Genomic DNA, 25,496 nt, shown 5'->3' on the forward strand with positions numbered 1-25,496 from the left:
TGTCAACCGTTTTCCGTTTCCCATTCGTTTCCATTCGAGTCCCGTTTATTTATATTTCTTTTTGCCTTGCTGATTCAGAGGAGAGCAGCACTAGGGCAGGCCGTCCCCCTCGCTCCTGCGCATAATGCGATAATGGGGGTCTTTTCTTTTTTTTTTTTTTTTTTCGCCCGGGGGGCGTTCGCTCTTCGCTTTTCGGCTGCTTATAAATAGCATTGCTTATAAGTGCTGGCCTCGCACCTTGCCACCTCTGTGTGTGTGTTTATGTACAATGTGGGCTCGGTCATTTTTCTATTATTTGTCTTCGTTTCGGTTGCGCCTTCTGCGATTCTTCTCCATAACGATTGCCATTCGCCGCACCAATCGCATTCCGTGCTCCTCTCCATTTGCTTCCAGGGCGCTCCGTATGTATCTTTCTTTATATGGCCTGGCATTGGAATAGGTCTCTATGTGTGTGTGCCGTGTTTGCACATGACGTATGGATTTTTCGAGTTCGTTTCGTTTGGGGTTCTTCCTCTGTGGATTTCCTCTCCTGCTGTCGCTCGGGTGACAGCTACCATTTGATACTAAATTGATTGCGAATTTGTGGTTTCAGGAAAGAAAGGTTCTCTTAGGTTCGAGCGACTGTAATTCGTTCTTCTCTCATGGGATTGTTGATTTAGTTATAATTAAATATAAATATTTTGTTTTTTTTATTATTTATTTTATATATTTGTTTCAGTTTTCAATTTTGTTTCAATCTTCTATTATATTTTTTGTATAAATTATATTGAATTTAACATTTGTATTTTATAAAACTTGTATTGTATTTTGTATTTTTTAAAATACAATCAAAAATTAAATTGCAATTTACAAATTATTTGTTATTTTTTATATAACTTTAACTAATTTTAACTTTTGAGCGAAAGAATTTTACTTACCTATTTTTTTTTACTTCCTAAAAGTATGCAACAAAAAATATATTATTAAAAATTAAATTCTTTTTATACAACTTATTAGTCCTTTTTTAGTTTACTTTAACCGTATTAAAATTGTATCTTCTGAGCGAGAAATTTTTAATAACATATTTTTTTACTACCTAAAAGTATGCAACAAAAAATATTTTCAAAAAATATACTTTCTAGTGAGAAAAAATTATAATAAAGTTTATTATTGCAAAAAGTAATTCCCTTCTTTTTTACTACTATTACTATTACTATTGCTTAACAATTTGAATACAATTTTAATTTACAATTTTTTAAATGAAACGACATAAGGCTAACCTATCTATCAGTTGGGTCAGTCTTTGTCAGTGAGCTGCACAGCAACCAGCCGCCGCCAGTAAGAATATGGGAAATTTTTCGATTCTTGCAACACTCAAAAGGGGTCAGTGAGAAATAAGTCAAGGAAAAATGCTCATCGACATGCGCAAGCCGGCGAAAAACCTTTGGCTGCCTGCTAAGTCACTTGGTCCAACGGTCGGATACTTAATAATAACACGCATACGCCGTGTGTACTCTTCATTCTATTAAATCACACGCTAGTTAAACGCTCTGAAGGATGCATTTAAGGGGAAAACCTGCTTTAGAGGTTACAAAAATTGATTTTATTGCATAACAGTGAACAAGATTTATTCGTAGTAAATACCTTTGACGTAAAATACAAACAGTGTTAACTCGTTTTTTAATATCTAAACATATTTTGTGCTTTTTATTCGAATTCCAGAAGGGAGTCCAAAAATGGTGGACTTCTGTTAATACTGTCGAAGGTATCATCTAATTTATATGAATAGCGGACGCTTAAGTAAGCTTCATCGATAGTATCCAACTGCAAATAAAACATTTTTAAATATTAAATAATCTTCAGTTACCTTATGTCTACTTACGTGAAATTTGGGGAAAACCCTTTCGAGACTTATACAGAGTTTTAATGGCCTCTGAAGTGCTGGATCCCTTACAGATTTCAGAATGTCGTGTACTTCGCTTACGAAGTTTATAGAAACATTACCTTTATGGCCAAAATGCAATGTGACGCAGTCGAGTTTTTGGCAGGTCTGGAAAATTGGCAACACGCTGGTGATGTCTATTCTGCATTCATCTGAGATTTTAAAACGAAAATCTCTATCGTGTTCACTTATTTCAGAAATACGCAATGATTTGAGTTCGCTTAGTTGCCCAAGATCGGAAAAGTTATTACCCATGCCTTTGTTTTCGATATTTAGTGTTATTAATGACTTAATTTTCGATATTTCACTGATCTCGTCAGAACAAACAATTGGTGTTTCGAGTTCCTGCAACTTTGAGTCACTATTTCGGGCAAAGGCTCGAAAGAGTTCAGTTAGCGAACCTTCTGAGTCCCTAATAGTTAGTTTTTTCAGATTGATTATGTTTGCTAGAGCTTGTAAGCCCGGCTCATTGAGCAACGAACAATCTAGAGACTGCAACTTATCGAGTTCAGCTATTCTTTTAATATCGTCGTATCCAATCTTGTTACATAAATCCAGATTCTGAAGAGAAGACAGTGAATAAAGTTCCGCAACGTTTAGGAACTTTATATTAATAGTTAGACTTTTTAGACATTTCATTTTGAAAATTTCAGTCTTTTCGGTTATGTCACGTTTGCACACATTTATGAGATGAAGTGCAGTTTTATCATTGGTGGAAAATGCAACCAAAACATTCTGTAGAAAATGTTTCGGTGCTGATACACTGAAAGTTAATTCTTCAAGATTCGAGCCAGCTAGTTTTGACAGGGAACGCAGATCTTCCGGTTCGGTAATGTGGCACCACAGTTTTTTCAATGACTTTATTCGGGAAACATTCAATATCTCTTCGGAGCCAAGATCATCAGTACGAATATATTCGATTACATTTTTCTCGGCCAGTTTCTTGAAAAGTTCGGAAAGGTTTTGTCGAAAGGGGAATCTTTCATCAGAAGGGTAAATTTCCAAAGTCTTCAGTTTGTTAAGGTCGGCCAAATTTTCAACGCCAATGGTATTTGATAGATTGCATTTTAGTGTGCTAATGGATTGAATTTCTGCGACTTTGTAGACATTTTCAATACGTATTCCAGAAATATCCAGTTCCTTCACCTGACTAAAGGGGGCGAAAGCTTTAAGCAATCTATCCAATGAGGATGATGATTTTAGAATCGCCAACTTTTTTTCATTTTTCATATAGTTCGTAACAAAGTCTTTTGCAATTATGGAAGCTTGAACGTGGCAAGCTGTTAGAAGATCATAGACCATCCATGAGATATCGGAATCAAAGCGATCCGGGATTTCGATCATGACGTGTTGCAGATTAGGTAAATGGGTTAAAATCGGAATTAAGTTCCATTCGGCCAAGTGGCACTTGAGGTATTGAAGCGTTTCTATTTTAGCAATTTCCCTGCATTCCAATTGATCAATGGCTTCATCATTTATTTCGCAAGATTTCAGGGCAAAAGACCCTTTTGGTGCCATGCATCGCAGGAATTTCGCAAGTGAATTGGGATAATCACTCTCTCGACATTTGTTTTGTATGATCAAACCACTTAAATTTGGTAGCTTGGCCAAATTACCCATTCGACTTATGTCCGATTGTCGGTGTATTTCCACCTGAAGTTCTCCTTCGTTCCTATCAAACTTAACTTCCACATATCTACCTAGCGTTATTGATGCAATGGTTTCCTGTATTGAATTGCACTCCTCCGACATTTCAGATACTTCGTACTCGGCGTTTATTACTGGATTCCCTTTTACATTTCTAGAAAGCCAACCGAAAACATAATCTCTTGGATTATATTCATAAGAGTCGTATATGCGCAAATGACTCAGTGAGCGCAAAGTCGCAATGTTAACTGGCTTGCCAATATCGGTCAGACAACCTTCGATGGTCAATGTCAAGGGTGGAAAGCTCTTGGGTCTGTGCCATATCCCGAAATTGTTAAAAAACCTCAATTCCAGCCCACTTTCGTAAATGCCAGTAATAATAACTTTCCTTAAATTGCGCAATTTTGCAATCAGTTCCAATTTGTCACCAACGACTTCCGCGTTTATCTTGATTCTTAGTTCCGCAAGGCTGGTACAAAGTGGTATGATATCGGAAAGGCTTCCATGGATTATTGAGCTCTCGAAGGCCAACTTTTTTATTTTTGGGCTTATGTGGAGTAAGTCACCCAAGGTTTTTGTAGTAATGTTGAACCTCTCCGTTGTTGCATATTCTGTTGAATTGCCTAAATTCAGATCAGTTTAAAAGTAAAATTAAGGATATTCGAAAATGTGACCTCTAAATGTATCTACCTCCAGTATCTTCAAGGGCCAACTTTGACAAATTCGGGTTCATGCGGAGTATATCACCTAAGATTTCTGCAGTAATGTTGACGCTTAGCTTCAGCTTCTCTGTTTTTCCCAGGCCTGGTGAAATGCCTTAAATTATACAAGTTTACAAGTAGAATCCTGATGATCAAAAGGTCCATAAGGGTACCTACCTTTTATAGCGATGGCTACGTTTGCGTGGTCAAAAGTCAGCTCAACATTGAAAGGGCTTCTTTCGTTGATTGATTGTAGGTAGGATCTCCAGAAAATTGCATTTCCTTTATTGGGGTCTTTATTGAATAGAAGATCTATCCGCAGCTTCGTTATCCTGCACACAAGTGCCAACTCAAGATCCTTGTAAAGGCAATTGTGGTAAGTCTCGAGAGCTCCAACGAAGGATTCATGAGCCAACGCGAAGTTTATCAAGTCATCATAACCAACAGATTTGTCTTGACCAGTTTCTGGTTTCGCCTGGCAATCGGCAATTAAGTAATTCATTATCGCCAAGACGCAGTGGTCATTGAGCAGGCACTTGCCATTTTCGTCCATTATTTAAACCTATCGGTTAATCAGCTACCAATAAGAAAAGTAAATCAATTTCAGTGTTTATTAAATTGCAAGCTACAAATCATAGAACCGATCGGAAATTAATATTCCGATCGTTTCTATAGCAGCTATATGATATAGTCGTTCGATTTTGATAAAATTTAATTCGAAATTCAAAGCCAAATAAAAAATGTTATTTCCAAGCGTAGGAGGTTTTATGTTAAAAAACACCGAAGATATAATTTTTTCATATTATTTTATCGTTAATTTTCCGCTCGTTCCTATGGGAGCTATATGATATAGTCGTCCGATTTTGATCAAATTTATTTTCAAGCGTAGGAGGTTTTATGTTAAAAAACACCGAAGATATAATTTTTTCATATTATTTTATCGTTAATTTTCCGCTCGTTCCTATGGGAGCTATATGATATAGTCGTCCGATTTTGATAAAATTTAATTTGAAATTCCAAACCAATTTAAAAGTGTTATTTCCAAGCGTAGAAGGTTATATGTTAAAAAACACCGAAGATATACTTTTTTTTTAAATTTTTCCCCCGATATTCCTATGGGAGCTATAAGATATAGTTGTGCGATCCGGCTGGTTCCGACCTATATACTACCTGCAATAGAAAGAAGACTTTTAGGAAAGTTTCAGCCCGATAGCTTTAAAACTGAGAGACAAGTTTCCGTAGAAACGGACGGACAGACCGACGGACAGACGGACATGATTAGATCGACTTGTCTAGTGACGCTGATCAAGAATATATATACTTTATGGGGTCGGAAAAGTCTCCCTCCCTGCGTTGCAAACTTCTGAAAGAAATCACTATACCCCCTGCAAGGGTATAAAAAAGTAACGTACATTCCTTTAAATGGCTGTCTATATTATCTTTGGAACAAACATATTTTAATGCGTCCTGTAAATATATTTATGTTTGGTAAATTTTCAAATATTTCCCGAATATAAATACCTATGATGTCATCCGCAAGCTCCCCTACTTCCTTTTTTATCAAACAAGAAAGCTTTTCATCAGAGAACATAAAAACTGCCTTAAAGAGAAAAGTACGTGCAACCGCTTCAAACGAGGTGATACGGAGAAATGAAACTTGCTGTTGTCTATATCCTATCTTAATATCTAGTAGGTTTGTGCCGATCATCTGTTTTGATTTGTAAACAAACATAGCTTTAACGTAAGGAAACGTAAGCAGCCGTAAGTCAGTACCTAAGCAAAATTAACATTTCAATATTTTACTGACACAAGGCTTACGTTTTGTTACGTCGAAGACAAAAATACTAGAAAAAACGTTGCGATACATGGATGCTTCAGATGGTTTTCGGTATTTTCCAACGTAAGCAAACGTAAGCAACAACGTAATGAATAGAGCTGGATAATGTGGAAAACATCGATGTGGCTGCCAAACATCGATGACACGATGACCGATGTTTTGAAAATCGATGCTTTTCGATGTTTTCTCACCTCCAGTTCGCTCGCAGCGCACGCTTTTTTCCGTGTTTCGGGTCGTTTGGCTGTTCGAAATTGTAAATTAACAAATTAGCATTGGCCAGGCACCGTGCAATCAAATTGAAGCGGAACAAGGCGAAGGCGGGCGTGTACCAGCGAACGAGAGAAAGTACCAGAAATTCGGCAACCTTTTATCACAGCGCGCGTGCACACACACTCACACACGCGAAGTCGCTGACGCAAAAGCGAAGGAAAAAGAACAGTGAAAAAAAGGGGAACTGACAAATAACAACGTTTGGCAGGCACTGGACTCGGTCGCTGTTGTTGCTTCTGCCCAGAATCCGCCACGCATGGACGACGAAGTCATTGAGATCAGCGACAGCGAGGAAACCCAATCGAATTCCGAGATGGACGTGGAAATAACGATGGAGCAGCCAGGCGTCGACGCCAGCGCCGCTGCGGCAGAGGAAATTGTGCCCAAGGACGCGGCAACGTAAGTACAAAAAAAAAAACAGGCGAATCCCCACAGTCGCTCTCAAACCAACGATAACAGCTCCCGAAAATGTGCCTTCGAGCTGGCGCTCAAACTGTGCAAATGTTTATGCGAAGTTAAACTTACAAAAAGGGTGAAAAAGGAGATAAAAATCGTTAAAAAAGAAGTGGTTTTGTGGAGTTAACTTGTGGAAATTTAACACTTATACTGGTCATATGTTGTTCATTAAAGACAACATATATTTAAAGTTAAAAATAAACTACTTATTCCCCTAGATTTTGCTTATGCGCAGTTAATTTGTGGAAATTGATTAAGCACTCTTATTTGGGAAATAATTCGCTGATAAGAAAAGACAACTGATTTCAAATCAATTGTTTACAGTTTGAGAGGGCAGTCCAATTGGAATATTTTTTACAACTATTAGTTTGGCTATTACAGTCAATGCCAAACTGCGCGATAACAGCAGGTGTCAAAGTGTGTGTTTGCATGGCTGTTTTATGTAATCCATTGCCCGGGTCTCCCCTCCCCGTCCCACCCACTCCACATGGTCATGGGCAGCAGCCAAACGTAGCAAACAAATATAGAGAAAAAGATACAAAACGTCAGCGACGCCAACGCACACGCCCTGCACTCACAGTGGATACTCTGCAAGGCGGAAAGTCGCGTTGCCTAGGTAATGTTAATGCTTTTGGCATAAATATGCTTTAATTTTTATTTAAATTTGCTTCTTGAAATAACATATTCATTTGCTAAAGGAACATTTTCAAAAACCCTAGTCGTGAATTTTAAATTAAATTAAATTTTTATAAATTGCGCTTAAAAACATGGATAATTTATTCCTTAACTTTAAGTTAAAATTAAATTAAAAAATTAAAAACTGCAAACATGGTTGCGTTAGGAAGGCTCTACTGTGTGGCCTTTGTTGTTGCTAGGTGCGCTTTGTTTAGTTCTTGTTGGAAACTGGTTTTATTTTCTGCTTGCCGCCCAATGTTTTTTTCCAATTCCTATGAGCGTGTGGGCCCGTTAAATTTTGAAATTCAAAACTTTGATTTCACAAGCCTGCAATAAAGCCACAGTTTAAGAAGCACTGTCCGCTGGAAAGAAAGAATAAATTACAAAGATAAATAAGATAAAAAATTAAATAACAAATATAAATAGGATTAAAAATGAGAAAGTTTAGAAAAAATAACATACTAAATAAATCAAAAAAAAAAATTAAACATTTAAATTGCAAACATTTATGCTGATTTTCCTAGCTTAAACAGCTATAAATCAGTCTTCGACACGCTTCATTTGCGTTATTTTTTTCTCGTTATTTCCACACAAAGGAAAAACGCGGTAAAACAATTTCCATTTGCATTCAAATATATGTAAGCTATTTTATTTATTTCCGTGTTTTGGATAATCAAAGTGACACTTGAATGTGGCGAAAAAGTAATACATTTTTGGAAAATCAGGTTTATTTCAGGGGTTCGATCGCTTTTTGGTATACTTGTGAATTGATTTGTTGTTGATTGCGTTGCTTCCGCTGAATTTGCGTACTTTTTACCTGTTTCCATGAGTAAGCGGTATTAAACAGAGCAAAGTGTATTGCAGATAGATAAGATTTTCACGGACAGTCATCTTGTGCTGGCCTAAAAGGGGGATACAATCTTTTGTCCCTGAGTTTTGTCTAAGAAACTGAAACGCGATCATGCTCAAAGTCAAGTACAGTCACCGCCAAAAAAAGAGCGAAGCAAAGACAAAGCAGCCTACACACACGCTGCCCCGAAAAAGTTGGCCAAAATAAAACTTAAACTTAATGTGAATGAACTCAAGCGCAAACTAAAAACGCTGTAACCTTTGAGGCCTTCAGAGTTTAAGTCCAATTTCCATTAGCTATTCAGTTTCGCCTTATGGAGTTCAAGGGCTGGGGCGCAAAAAAGCGGAACAATTTCTCTTGTCTGGCCAAACTGACTCATCCCCATGGCGAAAAGAGGTTTATTTTGATTTTGTTGTTTGCACTTACTTGGAAACTTGATGATGACGCTGGGAAGAGCAGATGATGAGGAAACCCGTTTGGGGGTCTGCTATGAGTCAACCTGTTGGCAAACTAGAAATGGGGGAAATTTCATTTTATTTCAATTCAAAAAGGTTACAGCATCCTGTCTATTGGTTTTCCCTGCCCTGTTACACATTCACAGATGCCGGCTTGACATATTCAGCCTGTCAAGTTCAAGGTCGTTTGGGTGTGCCAACAAAGTGTCAAAGGGTAACGTTTTTATGTAATCTACAAATGATAATAGGTATATTTATGATAGGCAATATACTAAATTAAAATTTAAACGAAATTGAAAAGTTTGATAAAAATAAATGAAACGATTTGAAATTTAATTCTGTAGGCAATATTTGCAATATTTATTTACTGTAGTTCGCTGTGTTGATTTTTGGCCATGAACAAACCAATCACGAATCATTGGAGCCAAGCAGCAATCAATCAGCAAATTATAGCCGCTGAGAAACTCAATAAGCTCTTAGTATTCTCACATCAAAATGTCAAACTTTTATAATCCATAAGCAACCTTCAACTCGGAAATTTACAAAGTAATAATTCTCTTAAAAAAAAACGGCTGTTGAGGAGTGTTTTAAGTTTATGTTTAGCTCAACTTTAGTGATAAGATTAAAGCGTTATCACACTTTTGGGCATTACAGCACTTAAAATATGGTTTGCTTGGTATTTGCTGATAGGCAAATTACTTATAAACATAGCTTCTAAGTTTTCTTCGTTTCAAAAATCACAATGACTTTAATATATAATATTATTCAGTTCTTTAAGTTGCTAAAACTTATCTGCAAGCACAGTTTTGACAGCACTTTGTTCTATTTTATTGGTTACCAACAAAGTTGCTAACACTTTCAGTGCAGACATTTTCAACCTAGTTTCGGCCCGAATTCGTTTCGAGCTTACTTTTTCCTCTATTTCCAATGTTGCCTTTGCTTTGGCCAAACTTTGGGCCAACTATAACTTCGGGCAATTAGCCCCCCGCGACGTAACCCTCGAAAAGTTATTGTTCGACTCCAGCCAAAGTGGGTCAATTAGATTATTGATTCGACACGAGCCCAGAAAACACAATAGGGGAAAAAAGCATAAGAAAAATCAGTGGCATGGCTGAAAATATGTTTTTTTTTTATATATTTAAGATTTTTATTGCTTTGAGAAGCTTCAAGCGGATGTTGTGGGCTTCTGTGAAGGGGCAGTCACTTGAAGACAATAGCAGAATAGCTTTAAATTACGTAATTCCCATCTTGTGGGGGCAAGAGCGAATTAAACTATTTTGGTCAGGTAATTTTTCAATTGAGCTTAAGATTATATAATGGGGTTTTTGTGTCCAAAGATGTGTGCGAATATTGGCAAAGGCAAGGTCATTATGAAAAATAAAACTTAAGTATAAAATAAAATTCAATTACAGATGGGTATTTGGAGTGATCATTTATTAGTTTTTTATAATTTATTTTTTCTAGGACGGAAACTCCATTAATAGCCACTCAAGTCTTATCATATCGTACACATTAAGTTAAATGCATTGGAAAATTGCTCAGTTTTCCCACAAGCAGTGAAAAAAAACCCGATCTTCCGTAGACCATGTCAAAAAGCTTAGGCAGCTGTCTTCCCTTATCCGTCTGGATCGCGTCTGGGAGCCAGTCTGCCGCCTGTAACGACTTTGGAGCTAGTTTTTGCACATTGGTGCATAGAAAGAAATATTAAATTTAGTTCGAATTCTTGTAAAACCTACAACAAACCTGTTTAAATGGAACTTAAAATCTAAATTAATATTAAAAAGATGTTTCATTAAATAAAAACCTATATCATGTATAAAAGAATGCTTCAAAAAGGTCTTCTTATTACCTTTTTAAGAAAACCAAACCTTTAAAACGACTTCCTAAAAGAATGCTTCATGGAATGCTTTTTAAAAAGGGGTTCATATTACTTTATTATAAAAGAATGCTTTTTGGAATGCTTTTAATTTAATAAAAACCTATATCATATATAAAAGAATGCTTCTTAAAAAGGTCTTCTTATTACCTTTTTAAGAAAACCAAACCTTTAAAACGACTTCCTAAAAGAATGCTTCTTAAAAAGGGGTTCTTATTACCTTATTATAAAAGAATGCTTCTTGGAATGCTTCTTAAAAAGGTATTCTTATTATCTTGTTATAAAAGAATGCTTCTTGGAATGCTTCTTAAAAACGTAATAAGAAGGTAATAAGAAGACCTTTTTAATAAGCATTCCAAGAAGCATTCTTTTAGGAAGTCGTTTTGAAGGTTTGGTTTTTTAGAAGCTAGGTTTTTGAGGTTTTTTCATTAATTGTGTGTTTTTCTCAGTGTAGCCATAAAGAGAGGGAGAGAGAGTGCATTTGGTTGCGTTGGGGAAAAGCAATTTCCATTTTCGGATTCAAACTGTAGGTGTTGGCAGCTTGTAAATTAGCACTTAACTAGATGGCGCCATTACAGTTTGAGAGCAACCGTTATCAAAATCTATATGCACAGTTTTACACAACTGTTTAGAACCATTAACTTTTATTTTTTCCTTCAGTCTTATTAATCTAGCTAATTTGCGAATTTGTGGCAATTTCTCTGGAAATTTCAAGCTTTTTCCCCCTTTGTTTGTCGATTCATTTTCTTTTGTTTTGTTTCGCATTCATTATGGCAGAGGTTCGTGGTTTTAATTGCTTTGTGTCTGCACTTTCACTCGGTTTTGGTTGGTTTTTTTTTCCTCTTGCAGGTTTCAATTGCATTTGCAGTGCAATTCACTTGTTGCAGCGGAATGTGCACTAAATTGCCTTTGGATGTGCCCCAATTTGATAGCGAAGTGGAGCAGGCTGGGCATATTTTGCGGTCTCATTTTGCTTTCTCATATTCGCTGAGTTGTTATCCCAAGCTTTCTTACGAAACCAAAACTTTCTTCCTGTTTCATGTCCTTCTCCAGTTGTCTCGTCTTGCCATTTTGGCTTTTATTAAAAAACATTAATTAAAAGTTGACAGCCAGCAGACGATATCTTGTCCGTGTCTCGTTTAAAATCCACGACACGCCTTCATTCTATATTTAGTATGGTCTCTATAGATCTTTACATTTATTAATGTTTGTTTTCTTTAACAACGGGAAACAAAAACGCCCAGAAAAGGGGAAAATAATAAATGTTTACCAGAAACAAAAGACAAGGAAAGAGAGTGCAACAACTTTTGAATGATTTTAAGGAAGAGTTTGAGGAAAAAATTGTGTGAAAATAAAAACAACTAGATGTTGCTGATAAATTTAAAAAAATTCGTTTATGTCCTAATTAAATTATAATATTAATAATGATATTTTTTTTCATTTTCAATAAGTGCCCACAAATTATTCTCTTGGACTAAATTGGACTAAAACATTTTTATTTAATCTTTATAAAAATTTTACTAGGAACTTCACCTATGATTTTATATTTTACCACTTTATAGTGATTTCAAGAAAGAATTTGAGTTACAGAATAATGTGAAATTTTCTAATGATAATTATATTAAATATTCGTTGCTTACTAATTTTATATTTTTATTGTTAAATATAAATACTAAATAATTATTATTTTCAAAAGAATAATGGTGTAATAATTAAGTTCCAAAAACATTTGTATTTAATATTTATAAAAATGGCATTGCTATGTACTTTTTTACACACTATATACTTTTGGTTTTTATATTTTTTTTTTGTAAAAATGACCTCAATTAAATTTGATTGCTTCGCACAAGCATAATTCCCCCTTAATTATCAGGCTGTTAAAATCTTTTTGATGTGGCGCTATTTTTCTCACTGCAACGCTCCCTCTCTTGTTTCCCTCTGCTCGATCACCTGGCTCTCTCGACTCTCTCCGCGTCGGCCGAGTGGCTGCGTTGCACTCGCCGCTGGCAGAGGGGATCATCGAGGGATCGTCACTCTGCCCACTCAGTCGCGAGTTGCAGCAGTGCGTCGATCGACGTCGTTTTTCGCGCTCGTCGCGAAAATTGTGAAAATTCGCGGTAGAGGGAAAATTACTGGGTAAACAAGCAAAACAAAGGATCCTCGCTTTGAGTTGTTTGTCTTCGTTGCCCTGTCAAAAAATTAAAAAATTTCCGTTGTCAATAATACGATCAAATTGAGCCAATATACTTGTGATGAGCAAAAGGTGTCTTAAATCAAATTCGATTCAAGAAACCGAAAAAAGGAGAAGTTGGGCCAACCCAGAAGATCAAGTTCCCTCCAATACGCACCAAAGTAGTTGGCTTAGACCAGAAGGAACAATCGACTGTATCTTAAAAATCCGCAACTATTCGACGACGTCGAGCTGGGCAAAATGTTGTAGTAAGTTTTAAAGAAATGCGTTTTTGCAGTACATCGCACTCGATTAAATGCTAACTAAAACGGAACCCAAAGTACACAAGAAACCAAAAATAAATCGACGTTGACCCATCTAAAAACATCGCAGGCCAAAAGTGTAGTGGTCAATTGGCTAAAATTAATCTAAACACATTTTTAAAATTCAAATATAATAATTTTTTCTATTTTTATCTGTGTGTATTAAAAGTAAAAAGAATGTTTAATAACAGATTAATGCTGAAAATTAACTTGTATAACATATTTAAAAATACAAAAAATATATATTTGTTGCTAGAATTTTCCTTAAATTTTGTACAAATTTTAAAAGTTTATTGCATGATATCTATTAATAATATTATTATTTTGTCTGCCACTGTAGGCACATTTTGTACTCGACTCGGGTGCGTCTATATATATATTTCTGTGTGTTTGGGTGTCGTCTGGTGTCTTTTTGCATATTTATTTATCGCGGTTTCTCACTGAATTCCCCTCAATGTAGCTCACAGTAGCCACGTGCAGAGGCGTTGAAATTGAAAGGCAATTTATCAATCAAACATTAAAATAAATTGAAAAATATGGGTAATAGGTTGAAGAGGAAAACAGAAAAGGTTAATAACTTCAAAAGAAACGAATTCTTGTGTAAAAACAAAGTAAATCCAGGCCAAGCCAAATACTTGATAAGTTTCTTGGAATACTTAGGTGAAAATATAATTACGATAAGAAAAAGGTACCTTAATAGATTTATATTTCCAATGAAAAACCAATTTATCAATATTATTTAACCATCTACAAACGTTCTATAAATAGACCTTATGATAAGAGTGTATATTATGGAACCAATTTATCAAAACTAATTTTGTGTTCTGTAGGTTTCTACATAAATAATGTCAATAAAAAGAGTGTATCTAAAAAATACCTGAAGGCTTTTTAAGTTTAAACCAGAGAACTAATTTGAAGATGAGCAACGTTTGTATATCTATTTCACAGATGATTCATTTCACTACTTTGACTTTTCTGCCAGCCTTTGCCCTTCACACACTTTTTTCCCAAACCCCCGGCACAGAGCATTGACCAATCTGATCAAGGCAAAAAGAAAATAGCAGCCATGCACTGAGAGAAAATACCACTGAGTGGTAAATTCTGATTTAAAATTACTCAACATTGTATATGTTTTATAAACTCTATATCTTATTTTATTTATTATTTTTGATCGATATAAATTGATATGAATTTCTCTCTCTGTGGCCCAGCAAACAGCAGCTGGCGAAGAAAATCTTTTCGACATTTCTCAATCTCTTTAAAATGTCAGAGCCCAACTGGGCTGCCAAATGCACCGCCTCTCGGCCACTTTGCCCCCTGGCTTTCGGTCCTTTCTCCTAGGAGAGCATTCAGGGGGTCTCCTTGGGGTCCCTGGGCACATGTGTGTTGGCCCCAACTTTTTTTTCCTCTTCATTTTGGGTGGCACAGCTCTGGCATATGGCACATTGAGGTCGCCGGCGCAAAATTCTTATCCAAAAAAACAGCAAAACAAAACAAAAAAATGGCAGCATGGGGAAAATATGTACAATGCATTGCTACCGCACTATAATTTTGGTTTTTGTGTTGTCTTTTAGCTTTCTGCTATTTTTTCGTGCTGGGTGTGTCGTTTATTGCCCCGACATAAATGTTTTTATGCCCCGGCCATTGTTGTTGTCGTATCTGCAGCCCATGTTGCTGTTGCATTTGCAGTTGCAGTTGCAACTTTTGTTGCTGTGGGCGGGCGGCGGGCGGATTGCGCTTTAAATTGCAGTGGCATTAAATTTTCGCATGCATTTTATTGCAGTTGCAGTCGGACACAACTGACTCACATGGGCTGGCCGTAACCCGATCTCTTGGCCCAAATGCATTTCCAGTCGGCAGAGTTATAGGCCAATGCTGTGCGGAGTGCTCCTGTCTGTGAATATGCCATTGGCCTCCTCGGGAGATGGTTAAAATTATATGTTTGGAGACGCAATTTAGCTGCTCGTTGGTCATATTTTTATGGTCCACTTTGTGTCAGGGGGGAAATGCATTTCCCGACCTATGATTTACGACTGTTTTCTTTGGAGAAATTTTTGGAAATTCCCTGACTGCTAGTTGGGGGAAAATGTGTGCCAAACACGGGCCTGTTATCAAAGATACTTTTCCTTAATATACCTTGGAAATCAAATGAATTCCCTAAAATAAATTTTAAATAAAACCTGGGTGACATTATTTTCAGTGGATTAAAATGGTTGTTATAATTTTCCATTCCCATTGCAACTAATCATTCTTATCTAATTGGCACGTTAGTTCGATCGGACTTTAAGCACGTATCCAATAGATATGTTGCATGAAGCCAAAGGCAAACATTCCGCACCGTCATAAATCCCGTTGTCATATGTACTTTAATATTTTTATTACGTATTGTGTGTGCCATAAATAGCAAGCAACTGACAACTGGCAGAACCCAGCCATTTAACCCCGCTCACCAGCCCCTCTCCTGGGGCAGAACATGGAATAATGGGTCGGACAACGACCCAAAACTGGGCACCATAAATTCAATTGAAGCAAGTGTCAATAGAACACGAGCTCATCCATATGCAAGTGTTCCATAACGATGGTGATGGTGATGGTGATGATGACGATGATGGCACGATGGAGGCGGTTGCGAGACAACAATCAATTATGTATTTTATATTGTTTGCATTAGTTCTCAGCCCACACTGTGGATAGCAAGCTCTAGTCCTCTTCACTGAGGGAAAAAGGTTCCTGTTCCTTTGGGAAATTGAAAATTATAGAGAGTATAATAACATTGATTTAAGTTCATTCACTAGGACATATCTCGCTCTAAACTCTAATAAATTCAAATTAATTGCTGGTTAATTTATATGAACCATTAAATAGGAAATTGTTTTGTAAAATGTACCCCTGGTTTTGGTGTTTCTGACACACATTTTAGCCATTTGTTTTACTCCAAACATTTCCTCATTTGTTCAGCTCCCCAGAAACTTCCCCAGCAATTTGGCTTAAACTTTCGGACCGACCTCTTGGCTAGGTTCATTAACTTTGTAATACACACCTACTCCCCAGAACATTTCCCTAAAGCCAAAGTTTCTCCCCAGTTTCTTAAGCTGGCTTTTCTTTTATTTATTGGCAACTTCTTCTCCTTATTCACTTAAGCTTTGGCTCGGCGCCCAGCAGTGTTTTTGTTCTATTCGCTCCCTTTATTTTCGGCCGCCATTATGTCTGCACAGCATTTCCGGTTCACGCAGTTGGGGGCAAGCACAAAAACAAATTCAAGCACGGGCGCAGAACCCGCATTGACCTACTGTGCGTGGTCCACGTGAGTCGGTGTAGCCCACAGTGGAGCCTGCTAAGTAGAAAACCAAGTTGAGGCATATATAATTTTTGGTTAAATAATTTAGTTTTTATTTTGTATTTTGCTTTTAAAGGTAAATTTGAAGCTTTAATGTCATACATTTTCTATATTTTTAACTAAAAAGTGTTTTTTTTTTTTCATTTATTAATGTACACTTATCGTTAAGGAATATTTATTCTTGAATTTCCTCTCTTTGAAAGCTCTTTAAAATCGAAAAAGAGAGAAAAGAGCGAGTATGTGCCAAAAATGACTATGTTAGAGCGAGCCATTATTCGAAACTCTCCAAAAGAGAGAAAAATGCATGTTTGAAAACAATCAAAGTGATAAGTCTTCATATCTAGATAAATTTGGTAAATATTGCCTCAACCGATTTTATATTTTTTGGTCTGCGTAGGTTCAAATCCTCTTTAGGTTAACCATAAGAACGAGAAAAAAGTTCCTTAGAGTGAAAAAGTGATCATAAGAATAGTTATTTTTCACAGAGGCTTATTAAATGATCCACCAATAAATTTCTGTTGCGTTTTAAAATTAAATTAAAATAAAAAATGTTGATCAATTTAAAGGGTCTCTACTGTACTGCCGCCAAGTACTGTCTGCTTGCTGGTGTGAGTATCTGTGTGCGTTCGGTTCATGTGGCAAGCAATTTCAACTTGTGGCAGGTCATGTCCGCTGTCCGCTCCTCCGGCCCGCCCACTTTTCCACGCCTCCCTAAGCGTGTTGTGATGGGTAAACGGGCAAACTATTTGATATGCGCTTTCGCAAAGGGTTTGTTGACTTGACGCAGCGTTAACTGAAGAGGAATTCGCAGGGGGTTTTCGGGCGGCAAGTGGGGAAGATATAAAATATTGACTTTTGGTGAGGCGGAAAAATATCCTGCAATGTGTGCAATATTTTTAATTTTTTGTTTTATGCTCTTTTATTGATTTAATGTATTTATCTTTAATTTAAAAATAACTTGATTTATATATTTCAATATTATCTAAGATTGTTTTATTGTTCACCATAATTTGTACGCAAAAAGTAGGCCACAATAATTTCAGATACTGAATTTGTCTTTTTCTTATATTATATATATTTTTTTGTTTTCTGGATATTTTATATATTATTTAAAATTAATCTCAGAGTAAATATATTATAATTTTTCATAGGGTATTGGCTCTTTTCATATGGCCCTTCTAGAACATTTCCCATTCTTATTGACCAACAAATGGCTGTGAGATGGCTAGTGGCATTGTCTGGCGTATCGTTAAAGCCACCTGCAGAGAGGCTTCACCACCCACCCCATTTCTCCCGCCCTTTCACCGCTTTCCATTCTCTCACATGCGCGCTGCACTGCAATGCTTTCTCTGGTCTCTCTCTGAATAGTTTTCTCTCACACTGCAGGCACAGTGCAAGCGAAACAATTGTATATTAGGTGTTAAAATATAAATAAGCTTTATAAGGTCTCACCTTATAATATTAATGATAAATATTACATATAAAGTAGCTTTTTTAATGTCTTGAATAAATATGTTCTGATTCCCTTTTTTTTTCGTTACCAAAAGCATAATCCTTAAATTAACAATATTCTTAAGAACCTCTATAATTGGATTGTAAGAAAAGGGCCTTAAAAATATTTTATAATATTATTTTTGTGTGCTGTTGCTACATTAAGTATCATTGTCTGTTTTTGCAACACCGACAACATGGTCGTATTTTCGCCTTCGTACATCGCCATGCTCGGTGCTCAAGCCTCGCGACGTGCCGCTGCATTGAAATCATCGCAGCAGCAGCGGCAACATGCAGCAGCACGGCAGCAACATGCAGCAGCACGGCAGCAACACCGCCAGCAGCAGCAGCATCAACATCAGTCGCTTCCGTTGGCTGCCAGAGACCACCAGCAATAACGACGTGTTCGCTAAAATAGTCTTTTGATAGCCGCGTATTTTTTGTACATTTTGCGTTAGCTCGGAGATCGTAAGAATAATATAGCTGCCACCCAATGGGAGGTGTTTAAAATCCCTCGGTTTTCCCATGCCGAAGAGTAATAACCCCAAAAGTCTGACTCCTCCGCTCTATCCAATGCTCAATAAATTGTATATGAGTTCGGAGGAATTTACATTTCTGCCGCGGTAAGTAGAAATGCCGGATAAAGTAAGGGCTTGTATTTATTTGTTGGCTCTTCCGCCTGGCTGTCAAAGCCAATTTGATGTGGCAGGATGCTAATGGAATGCAAATGGTAGGCTCTGGGAAGTTTGAGATGCGGCGGAGAAGTTCTTGCGGAAATTACGAGAGGAGAGGGGTTGGATTTTGAAGTGTTTTCATAGTGAAGCTATACTTTATATGTGGCAAATTTAATAACAAAGTTTCTAAAGAAAATATATCTTTTGTTTTATTAAAATGTATAGCAATGTTTGGAAAAGTTTAATAACTTTTGAGTCCTTTATTAGGTTGATTTAAATGCTCTAATTACTTATGTAACTCTTTTTAATTAGATCATAAGATTAGATAAACAAACTGATTATATTTATTAAAATCTTAATAGTGTAGAAACTACATAGAAAGTGGCAGAAAATATAACACAAAATTTCTTTCATCTTTAATGTTTTGTGTATCTAAACTTCTTTTCACAATGCCAATTCAAACTTTCTTGACTAAAACTTGTTCTCTACTGTCTGCCAGTTGAACTTTTTAAAATCTGAGTCAACCATAACGAATTTACAAAGTTTCCACTTTGTCTCCATTTTCTACTTTGTCTTTTAGTAGAAGTTAATTAGATTATTTTAAAATTTAAGGTAACATATCTACCATCAAGCCCGAAAAATAGTGATTTGCTTTTGGGCTTGATGAAGACCAAGTTTCACCGCTGGGAAAAGCTTAGGTGAGTGTTGGGAAAAGTAATCAAGAAGATGTGGAAAACTTTGGCTGCAGAACAACTACTCGAGACTCAAGTGGTCCCACTGTAGCAATTGTGCGTCGCCAGATATCGCCTCAGTTAACTGATAGATTTGACACCCCGACAATCTACTTTGCATGATTCTTGCAGCACATGTCACACGGCGTCCAAGTTGCCTTCGTTGGCTGTGCGAAAAGTTTTGTCATCAAAAGTCCCCCCTTTCACCCCCTTTCCCTGGCGACGACCTATGCATATTCATGAGGGAATGATTATTCCGACCAACTCACACTGTCTCACAGACAACCCACTCGCGCATAACATTCCTCGAATGTTCTTCTACCATTGACTTCGCTTATCGCGCATTGAACTTTACTGTGACCTGCAGGCACTTGCACATGCGGACCAACACGTACACACAGTGGGGGTCACAGTTTTAGCACCACCCCGATGGTGATAAAAATAATTAATGAGTAAATGATTTAATGAGCACTGCATTAATAATAACGAAGCGATGAGCTTGTCATTAACCTCAAACAAAAGATTTTATAAAGAAAAAAAAAAATTCTTTAAAAAAAATCGAAGAAAAAATTTTTATATTTCACCTATTTTTTCCCTTAAAAATTTTCTTTTCAAAAATCTTTTTCTTTATCTGTTTGAATTACTTTTATTACATTTTACTTTACTTTCTATTATTTTTTTTTTTAAGAATAGTATATATATATAGTATTTTTTAGGGTGAACGTTTTTATTAGTTGAACTTACAAAGAAGGGACCATCCAAACAAAATTTCTGTTTTTATAAACGATCGTTTCGATAGCATATAAACATAAAAAATAATGGGCCATATAAACAAAGTAACTCCTTTGAATAGCCGTGTTGAATCCAATAGTAATAAATATTATCACAAAGCTATCTCCCTCCGGGAACCTTTGATTTGTAGGGCTATAATGCTGGCCGCAAATGTAATCTATACATGCTTAAATTTGCATTGCATGCTTTGCATTCATTCTTGTGCTTTCAGCTTGTTGGTTCTTTTTTTCGCTTTCCGTTTACCATTTTTTGTTACCTGTTTTTCCTGCCATTCAGGTGGCGGTTCCCTTTTTGAGCTTTATTTATCTAGCCGGGCTTTCATGTTTTTGGGCGTGCCGGCAGCCATTTCCCCACCTTTTTCCCCACTACTTAATTTAAATCAGCTCTTTAGTTTCGGGCCATTTTCTCCCATTTCAGCGAATGTCTGCTGAAGTTTAGCGCTGCACGTCTTCTTTTTTATTGAAGTTGAATTGCAAATGCAAACCGCGTTGCCTACTTTTTTGGGGGAGGTAAAATCCTGAAGCACTCGCTAGGAAAAAGGGAAGGCCCTAACAAATGGCTTTCTGAAATGTTGCCCAATCAAGCGAGAGCGAATTTTTGACTTTTATGGGTTTCTCTAATTGTTATGCAAACTGCTGCTGACGACTGGAGTGTTGCTGTGTCCCCCTCGCATTCCGTTCAAGATATCCGAAACCCCCATTTTGGCCCCATTTGCGGCTCAGGCCGCGACCGCTTTGGCAAGTTATGGCAGCAATTAAAAGTTTTGTGCTGAGCACTTGAAAAAAACCACCCAAACCGCCCTTTTCCTATTTGTCTGCTGGAGAGACAAGAAAGAAAAAAATGTGGGCAATGCAAATTATTCCTTTTTTAGTAGTAATTAACATCTTTTGTTTGCCTCGTATCTTATTCGCAGTTCTCACACATTTTCGCAATCAAAGTTTTACAAGTTGCAATCAAAATGATGAGAGGAAAAAATATGTTTCATTGTTAGTTATTTACTGGGATTTTAGGATTTACAAGAATCGCTAAGGCTTAGAAAGCACTTAAAAGTTGTTGTAGGTGTCTAAAAGTATGCAATTCAGATAGATTTGATTTTAGAATATATTGTTGCCTACTTTAAGGCATGTTTAAAAATTATTTGAAACACCCAGTGGTTTTTGTGACTAAATTACTTTACTAAGTAATACTTCTTAAAATGTATAATGTTTGTCTTCCGAAATGAAACAGAAACACATTGATCTCACCTTCTCGTTACCATGTACTTCCATTCAAGCAGAAGTCTGAGTAACTCAGTGGAAGGTGGACCCCACACAATATTTGCAATATCTCAATGTATTTTTAATGGCACACAGAAGCACAAATAAATAGGCAGAAAGGAAACCGAAATCAGAAGCAAATAAATAACAAGCAGACCGAGTGAAAATCGAGAATATCAACAACGAGCCAGTCATAAAGCACTTATGCCCCGTACTACTGGCGACAATGCTCCTCGCAGTACAGTGAAGCCACCCTGCCTGGCACAACTCCAAGTGGGTTTTGGCTTCTGCTGGCTAGGGGGAGGGAAGTGTGCTGGAAGTGGGGAATTTCTTTGGCTTTCGGGATTCTTTGGCGCCCGCATTAGTGTCGCCCTATTGGCGGCCATTGTGATGCCATAATTTCTTGGCCCATTTGAGCTTGGCGCAGGTTGTTGCACTTCCTTCAAATGGAAAATCGGAGTGTCGGGGGCAACAGTGGGCTAAAAATGGGATGCAAATCACTAAATGGGAGTGGAACGTGATGGGTAATTACGGGAAAAGCCTTTGGTTTTTAAATAATTGCTCTGGTTTTTTATTCAGACAAACCTCTCTTGTCTTTTTAAATAATGTTGGGGCGCAAACCCTTTCGTGATTAATGTTTCATTGGTTTTCGTGGCGAGTTGCAGCTTACGATGTTAAAATAGATATTTTTATTAAATTGTATATTTCCTAAGCAAAGAAAAATATTTTTAAAATGATCTCTAGTTTAACTGACTAAATAGTAAAAAGTATAGTCAACCTAAAAAGGCTCTGCACCTGAACAATATTTTTAACAATTTTATATTAAATCATCACTTCGTAAAAAATATAGATATCTTAAAAACATTTAACGAACTAATAATGTAAATCATGTTTAGGTCGCCAAGAGAATTTTAAGTAGTTCTAGTAAGCTATTATAAATGAAGTAAGCGTCATAAAGTCGTAGGCAACTATAAAAGGTAAAGATTTTATATAAATTATATAGGTATATTACCCAAACCATATCCTTTAAATGCCCCCTCATATAAAAAATGCATCTTCTGCCTGACTTTTCCACCCAATTTCCGTGTCACTGTGCATTTTGAAAAGACGTCTGGTGAACGGCAAGCGGATTACTTCCTGTTGCTTTTCGTTTGTGCCATTTTATACCGGCCGTTTTGTATTTTTCTCGTTGAGAGGAGGCGACTTTGCCCCGCGGCAGTTACTTCGCCTCGGTTGACGACGACATGAAATTAAAAATTCAAATTATGTAGACTATGTAAAGGACTGGGATCCTTTTGTGCAGTGAGCTAAGCCCCCAGGATTGACCAAGAAAATTGTTTTCTCTGTTACTTGCAGCATTGCCGAAGAGAAGAAGAAACTGGGCAACGACCAATACAAGGCGCAGAACTATCAGAATGCACTCAAGCTCTACACAGACGCCATCTCGTTGTGCCCGGACTCGGCGGCCTACTACGGCAATCGGGCCGCCTGCTACATGATGCTGCTCAACTACAACAGCGCCCTGACCGACGCCCGCCATGCCATCCGACTCGATCCGAGTTTCGAGAAGGCCTACGTCCGGGTGGCCAAGTGCTGTCTGGCTCTGGGCGACATCATTGGCACCGAGCAGGCTGTCAAGATGGTCGCCGAGCTGAATTCGCAGAGCACGGCTGTGAGTGGCGAGCAGGCGGCGGCGCAGAAGCTGCGCCAACTGGAGGCCACCATCCAGACGAACTATGACTCGAAGGCCTATCGCAATGTGATCTTCTACCTGGACAGTGCCTTGAAATTGGCACCCGCCTGCCTGAAGTGAGTACTACTTAAAATATATATAAATTATTAAGGTATTTGAATAGCTTGAATATCGTTTTAAGATGTCAAAAAGTATGCAGCAATATATTTTAAACTGAATATAATTGATTCGTTGAATCAAGCACTAGGATTTTTAAATCATTTAAGTTTTTTAATTGCCTAAAAGTATGCAGCAGTTTAAATATGTATAATGAATTTATTGAGAAACAAAACCTTAATTGACTGCATACATTGAGGTACTTAAAAAAATAATATATCGGGATCGCCACAAAAATTACTAGGGTTTTGAAAGCACATTTCAATGTAAATTTCAAATATAAGTGAAATTGATTTAATTTTGGAAGGCACCTTGTTCACTGCATACTTTTAGACACCTAAAGTGATAAAAAGGTTATTTTCCAACCCTAAATATGTTGGTAGCGCCCTACCTATTTAAAAAACTAAAACCAAACTCCTCTTTCCAGATACCGCCTGCTCAAGGCCGAGTGCCTTGCCTTTTTGGGACGCTGCGATGAGGCCCTGGACATTGCCGTGGGTGTGATGAAGCTGGACACCACATCGGCGGATGCGATTTACGTGAGGGGACTGTGCCTGTACTACACCGACAACCTGGAGAAGGGCATTCTGCACTTCGAGCGCGCCCTGACCCTCGACCCCGACCACTACAAGTCCAAGCAGATGCGCAGCAAGTGCAAGCAGCTCAAGGAGATGAAGGAGAACGGCAACATGCTGTTCAAGTCGGGTCGCTACCGCGAAGCCCATGTCATCTACACGGACGCCCTGAAGATCGACGAGCACAACAAGGATATCAACTCGAAATTGCTTTACAATCGAGCCCTGGTCAACACACGCATCGGCAATGCCAGGGAGGCGGTGGCCGACTGCAATCGGGTGCTGGAGCTTAACAGCCAGTACCTGAAGGCCCTGCTGCTGCGCGCCCGCTGCTACAATGATCTGGAAAAGTTCGAGGAGTCGGTGGCCGACTACGAGACGGCGCTGCAGCTGGAGAAGACGCCGGAGATCAAGCGACTGCTGCGCGAGGCCAAGTTTGCGCTGAAGAAGTCGAAGCGAAAGGACTACTACAAGATCCTGGGCATCGGCCGCAGTGCCACCGACGATGAGATCAAGAAGGCGTACCGCAAGAAGGCGCTGGTCCATCATCCGGATCGTCATGCCAACAGCAGTGCCGAGGAGCGCAAGGAGGAGGAGCTCAAGTTCAAGGAGGTGGGCGAGGCCTACGCCATTCTGAGCGATGCCCGCAAGAAGGCGCGCTACGACAGCGGCCAGGACATCGAGGAGCAAGAGCAAGGTAGTACTCAAATATGCTTAAAGAAATGCAAGCAATTAACAATATATATCTTTGTTTTCCATCCCCAGCCGACTTTGATCCGAATCAAATGTTCCGCTCGTTCTTCCAATTCAACGGCGGCGGCGGCGGCCGGAATAATTCGTTCAACTTTGAATTCTAAGGCCCCCAGCGTTTTGTTCATCGCACACAGAGAAGAAGACCCATCCATCGCTCCCTTATTTCTGCCTCATCGGAAGCCAATGAGACCCAACACAGCAGCGCACAAATTTCAAGCCCTTTTGCATTTTATTCCTCCTACAAAGCAGAAAAATACAAATTTTTTTATGTTAAAAACAGAATAGATAACAAGCCAAATTGTATGAAAAATTTTATGACAAATTTCAAGTGTATTTTTACATTTTAAATGTTGTTTCTAATAACTCTTTCGGTGGCATTAAATCAAGAAGAATAAATCTTAAAGAAAGGAATATGTAAACAAAAAGTTGCTATATCCAGTTGTTGTTGGATCCGCTGGCCTTGCGAGTCCTGCGCCTGCGCGCGTGGTTCAGATTATTTAGCGGAGTAGCTGATTAATTAATGATTAACGAAAGCGTAGCCTTATTGTATAACCAATTTAATTTGTACTCATTAAGCCAGACACTTAAGTTTCGTTTCTAAGTTACAAAAAAATATGCAAAAGAAAAACCAAACACAAACCAATCAAAAATCAATAACGCATGCGATTTAATTCTTATTTTGTGTAATTAAACGAAGATTATATGTGAAGAGAAAACATCAAGTAAAAATAGTAAACAAAGAAAGTGTTCTATGATCTTAGTGCTTATATAGTCAGGGAGTTGGTTGTAAAGAGGTGGTGGAGAAAACATCGTGTTTTGCGATGCAACAATGTTTATTAGGGTTTTTTGCAAACAAT

At 37.7% G+C, this 25,496-nt stretch overlaps 3 protein-coding genes across 6 annotated transcripts in view; 2 read left to right on the forward strand and 1 right to left on the reverse strand.

Moving 5' to 3' along the window:
- LOC108033591 (fibronectin type-III domain-containing protein 3A) overlaps window positions 1-25,496 on the forward strand; it is a 260,877-nt gene that overhangs the window by 64,154 nt on the left and 171,227 nt on the right. The window lies entirely within an intron of this gene.
- LOC108034503 (uncharacterized) lies at window positions 1,581-5,973 on the reverse strand. 3 transcript variants are annotated; one of them, XM_044094064.2, is made up of 6 exons: window positions 5,791-5,973; window positions 5,682-5,736; window positions 4,447-4,846; window positions 4,259-4,384; window positions 1,862-4,191; window positions 1,581-1,803 (listed from the first exon to the last, which is right to left on the reverse strand). In XM_044094064.2, the coding sequence occupies exons 3-6, from the start codon at window positions 4,820-4,822 to the stop codon at window positions 1,687-1,689; spliced, it is 2,949 nt and encodes a 982-aa protein (XP_043949999.1). In that variant the 5' UTR covers window positions 4,823-4,846; window positions 5,682-5,736; window positions 5,791-5,973; the 3' UTR covers window positions 1,581-1,686. The 3 variants fall into 3 exon arrangements, with proteins under 3 accessions (XP_043949999.1, XP_016964912.1, XP_050741575.1); XM_017109423.3 differs by lacking the exon at window positions 5,682-5,736; XM_050885618.1 differs by lacking the exons at window positions 5,682-5,736; window positions 5,791-5,973 and adding an exon at window positions 5,354-5,439.
- Window positions 6,283-25,383, forward strand: LOC108034517 (dnaJ homolog subfamily C member 7). Of its 2 annotated transcripts, none has more exons than XM_017109444.3 (4): window positions 6,283-6,775; window positions 22,819-23,271; window positions 23,739-24,583; window positions 24,652-25,383. In XM_017109444.3, the coding sequence occupies exons 1-4, from the start codon at window positions 6,633-6,635 to the stop codon at window positions 24,741-24,743; spliced, it is 1,533 nt and encodes a 510-aa protein (XP_016964933.1). In that variant the 5' UTR covers window positions 6,283-6,632; the 3' UTR covers window positions 24,744-25,383. The 2 variants fall into 2 exon arrangements, with proteins under 2 accessions (XP_016964933.1, XP_016964941.1); XM_017109452.3 differs by lacking the exon at window positions 6,283-6,775 and adding an exon at window positions 12,753-13,127.

This window comes from Drosophila biarmipes, chromosome 2L (genome assembly GCF_025231255.1).
Source record: "Drosophila biarmipes strain raj3 chromosome 2L, RU_DBia_V1.1, whole genome shotgun sequence".
Taxonomy (NCBI): domain Eukaryota; kingdom Metazoa; phylum Arthropoda; class Insecta; order Diptera; family Drosophilidae; genus Drosophila; species Drosophila biarmipes.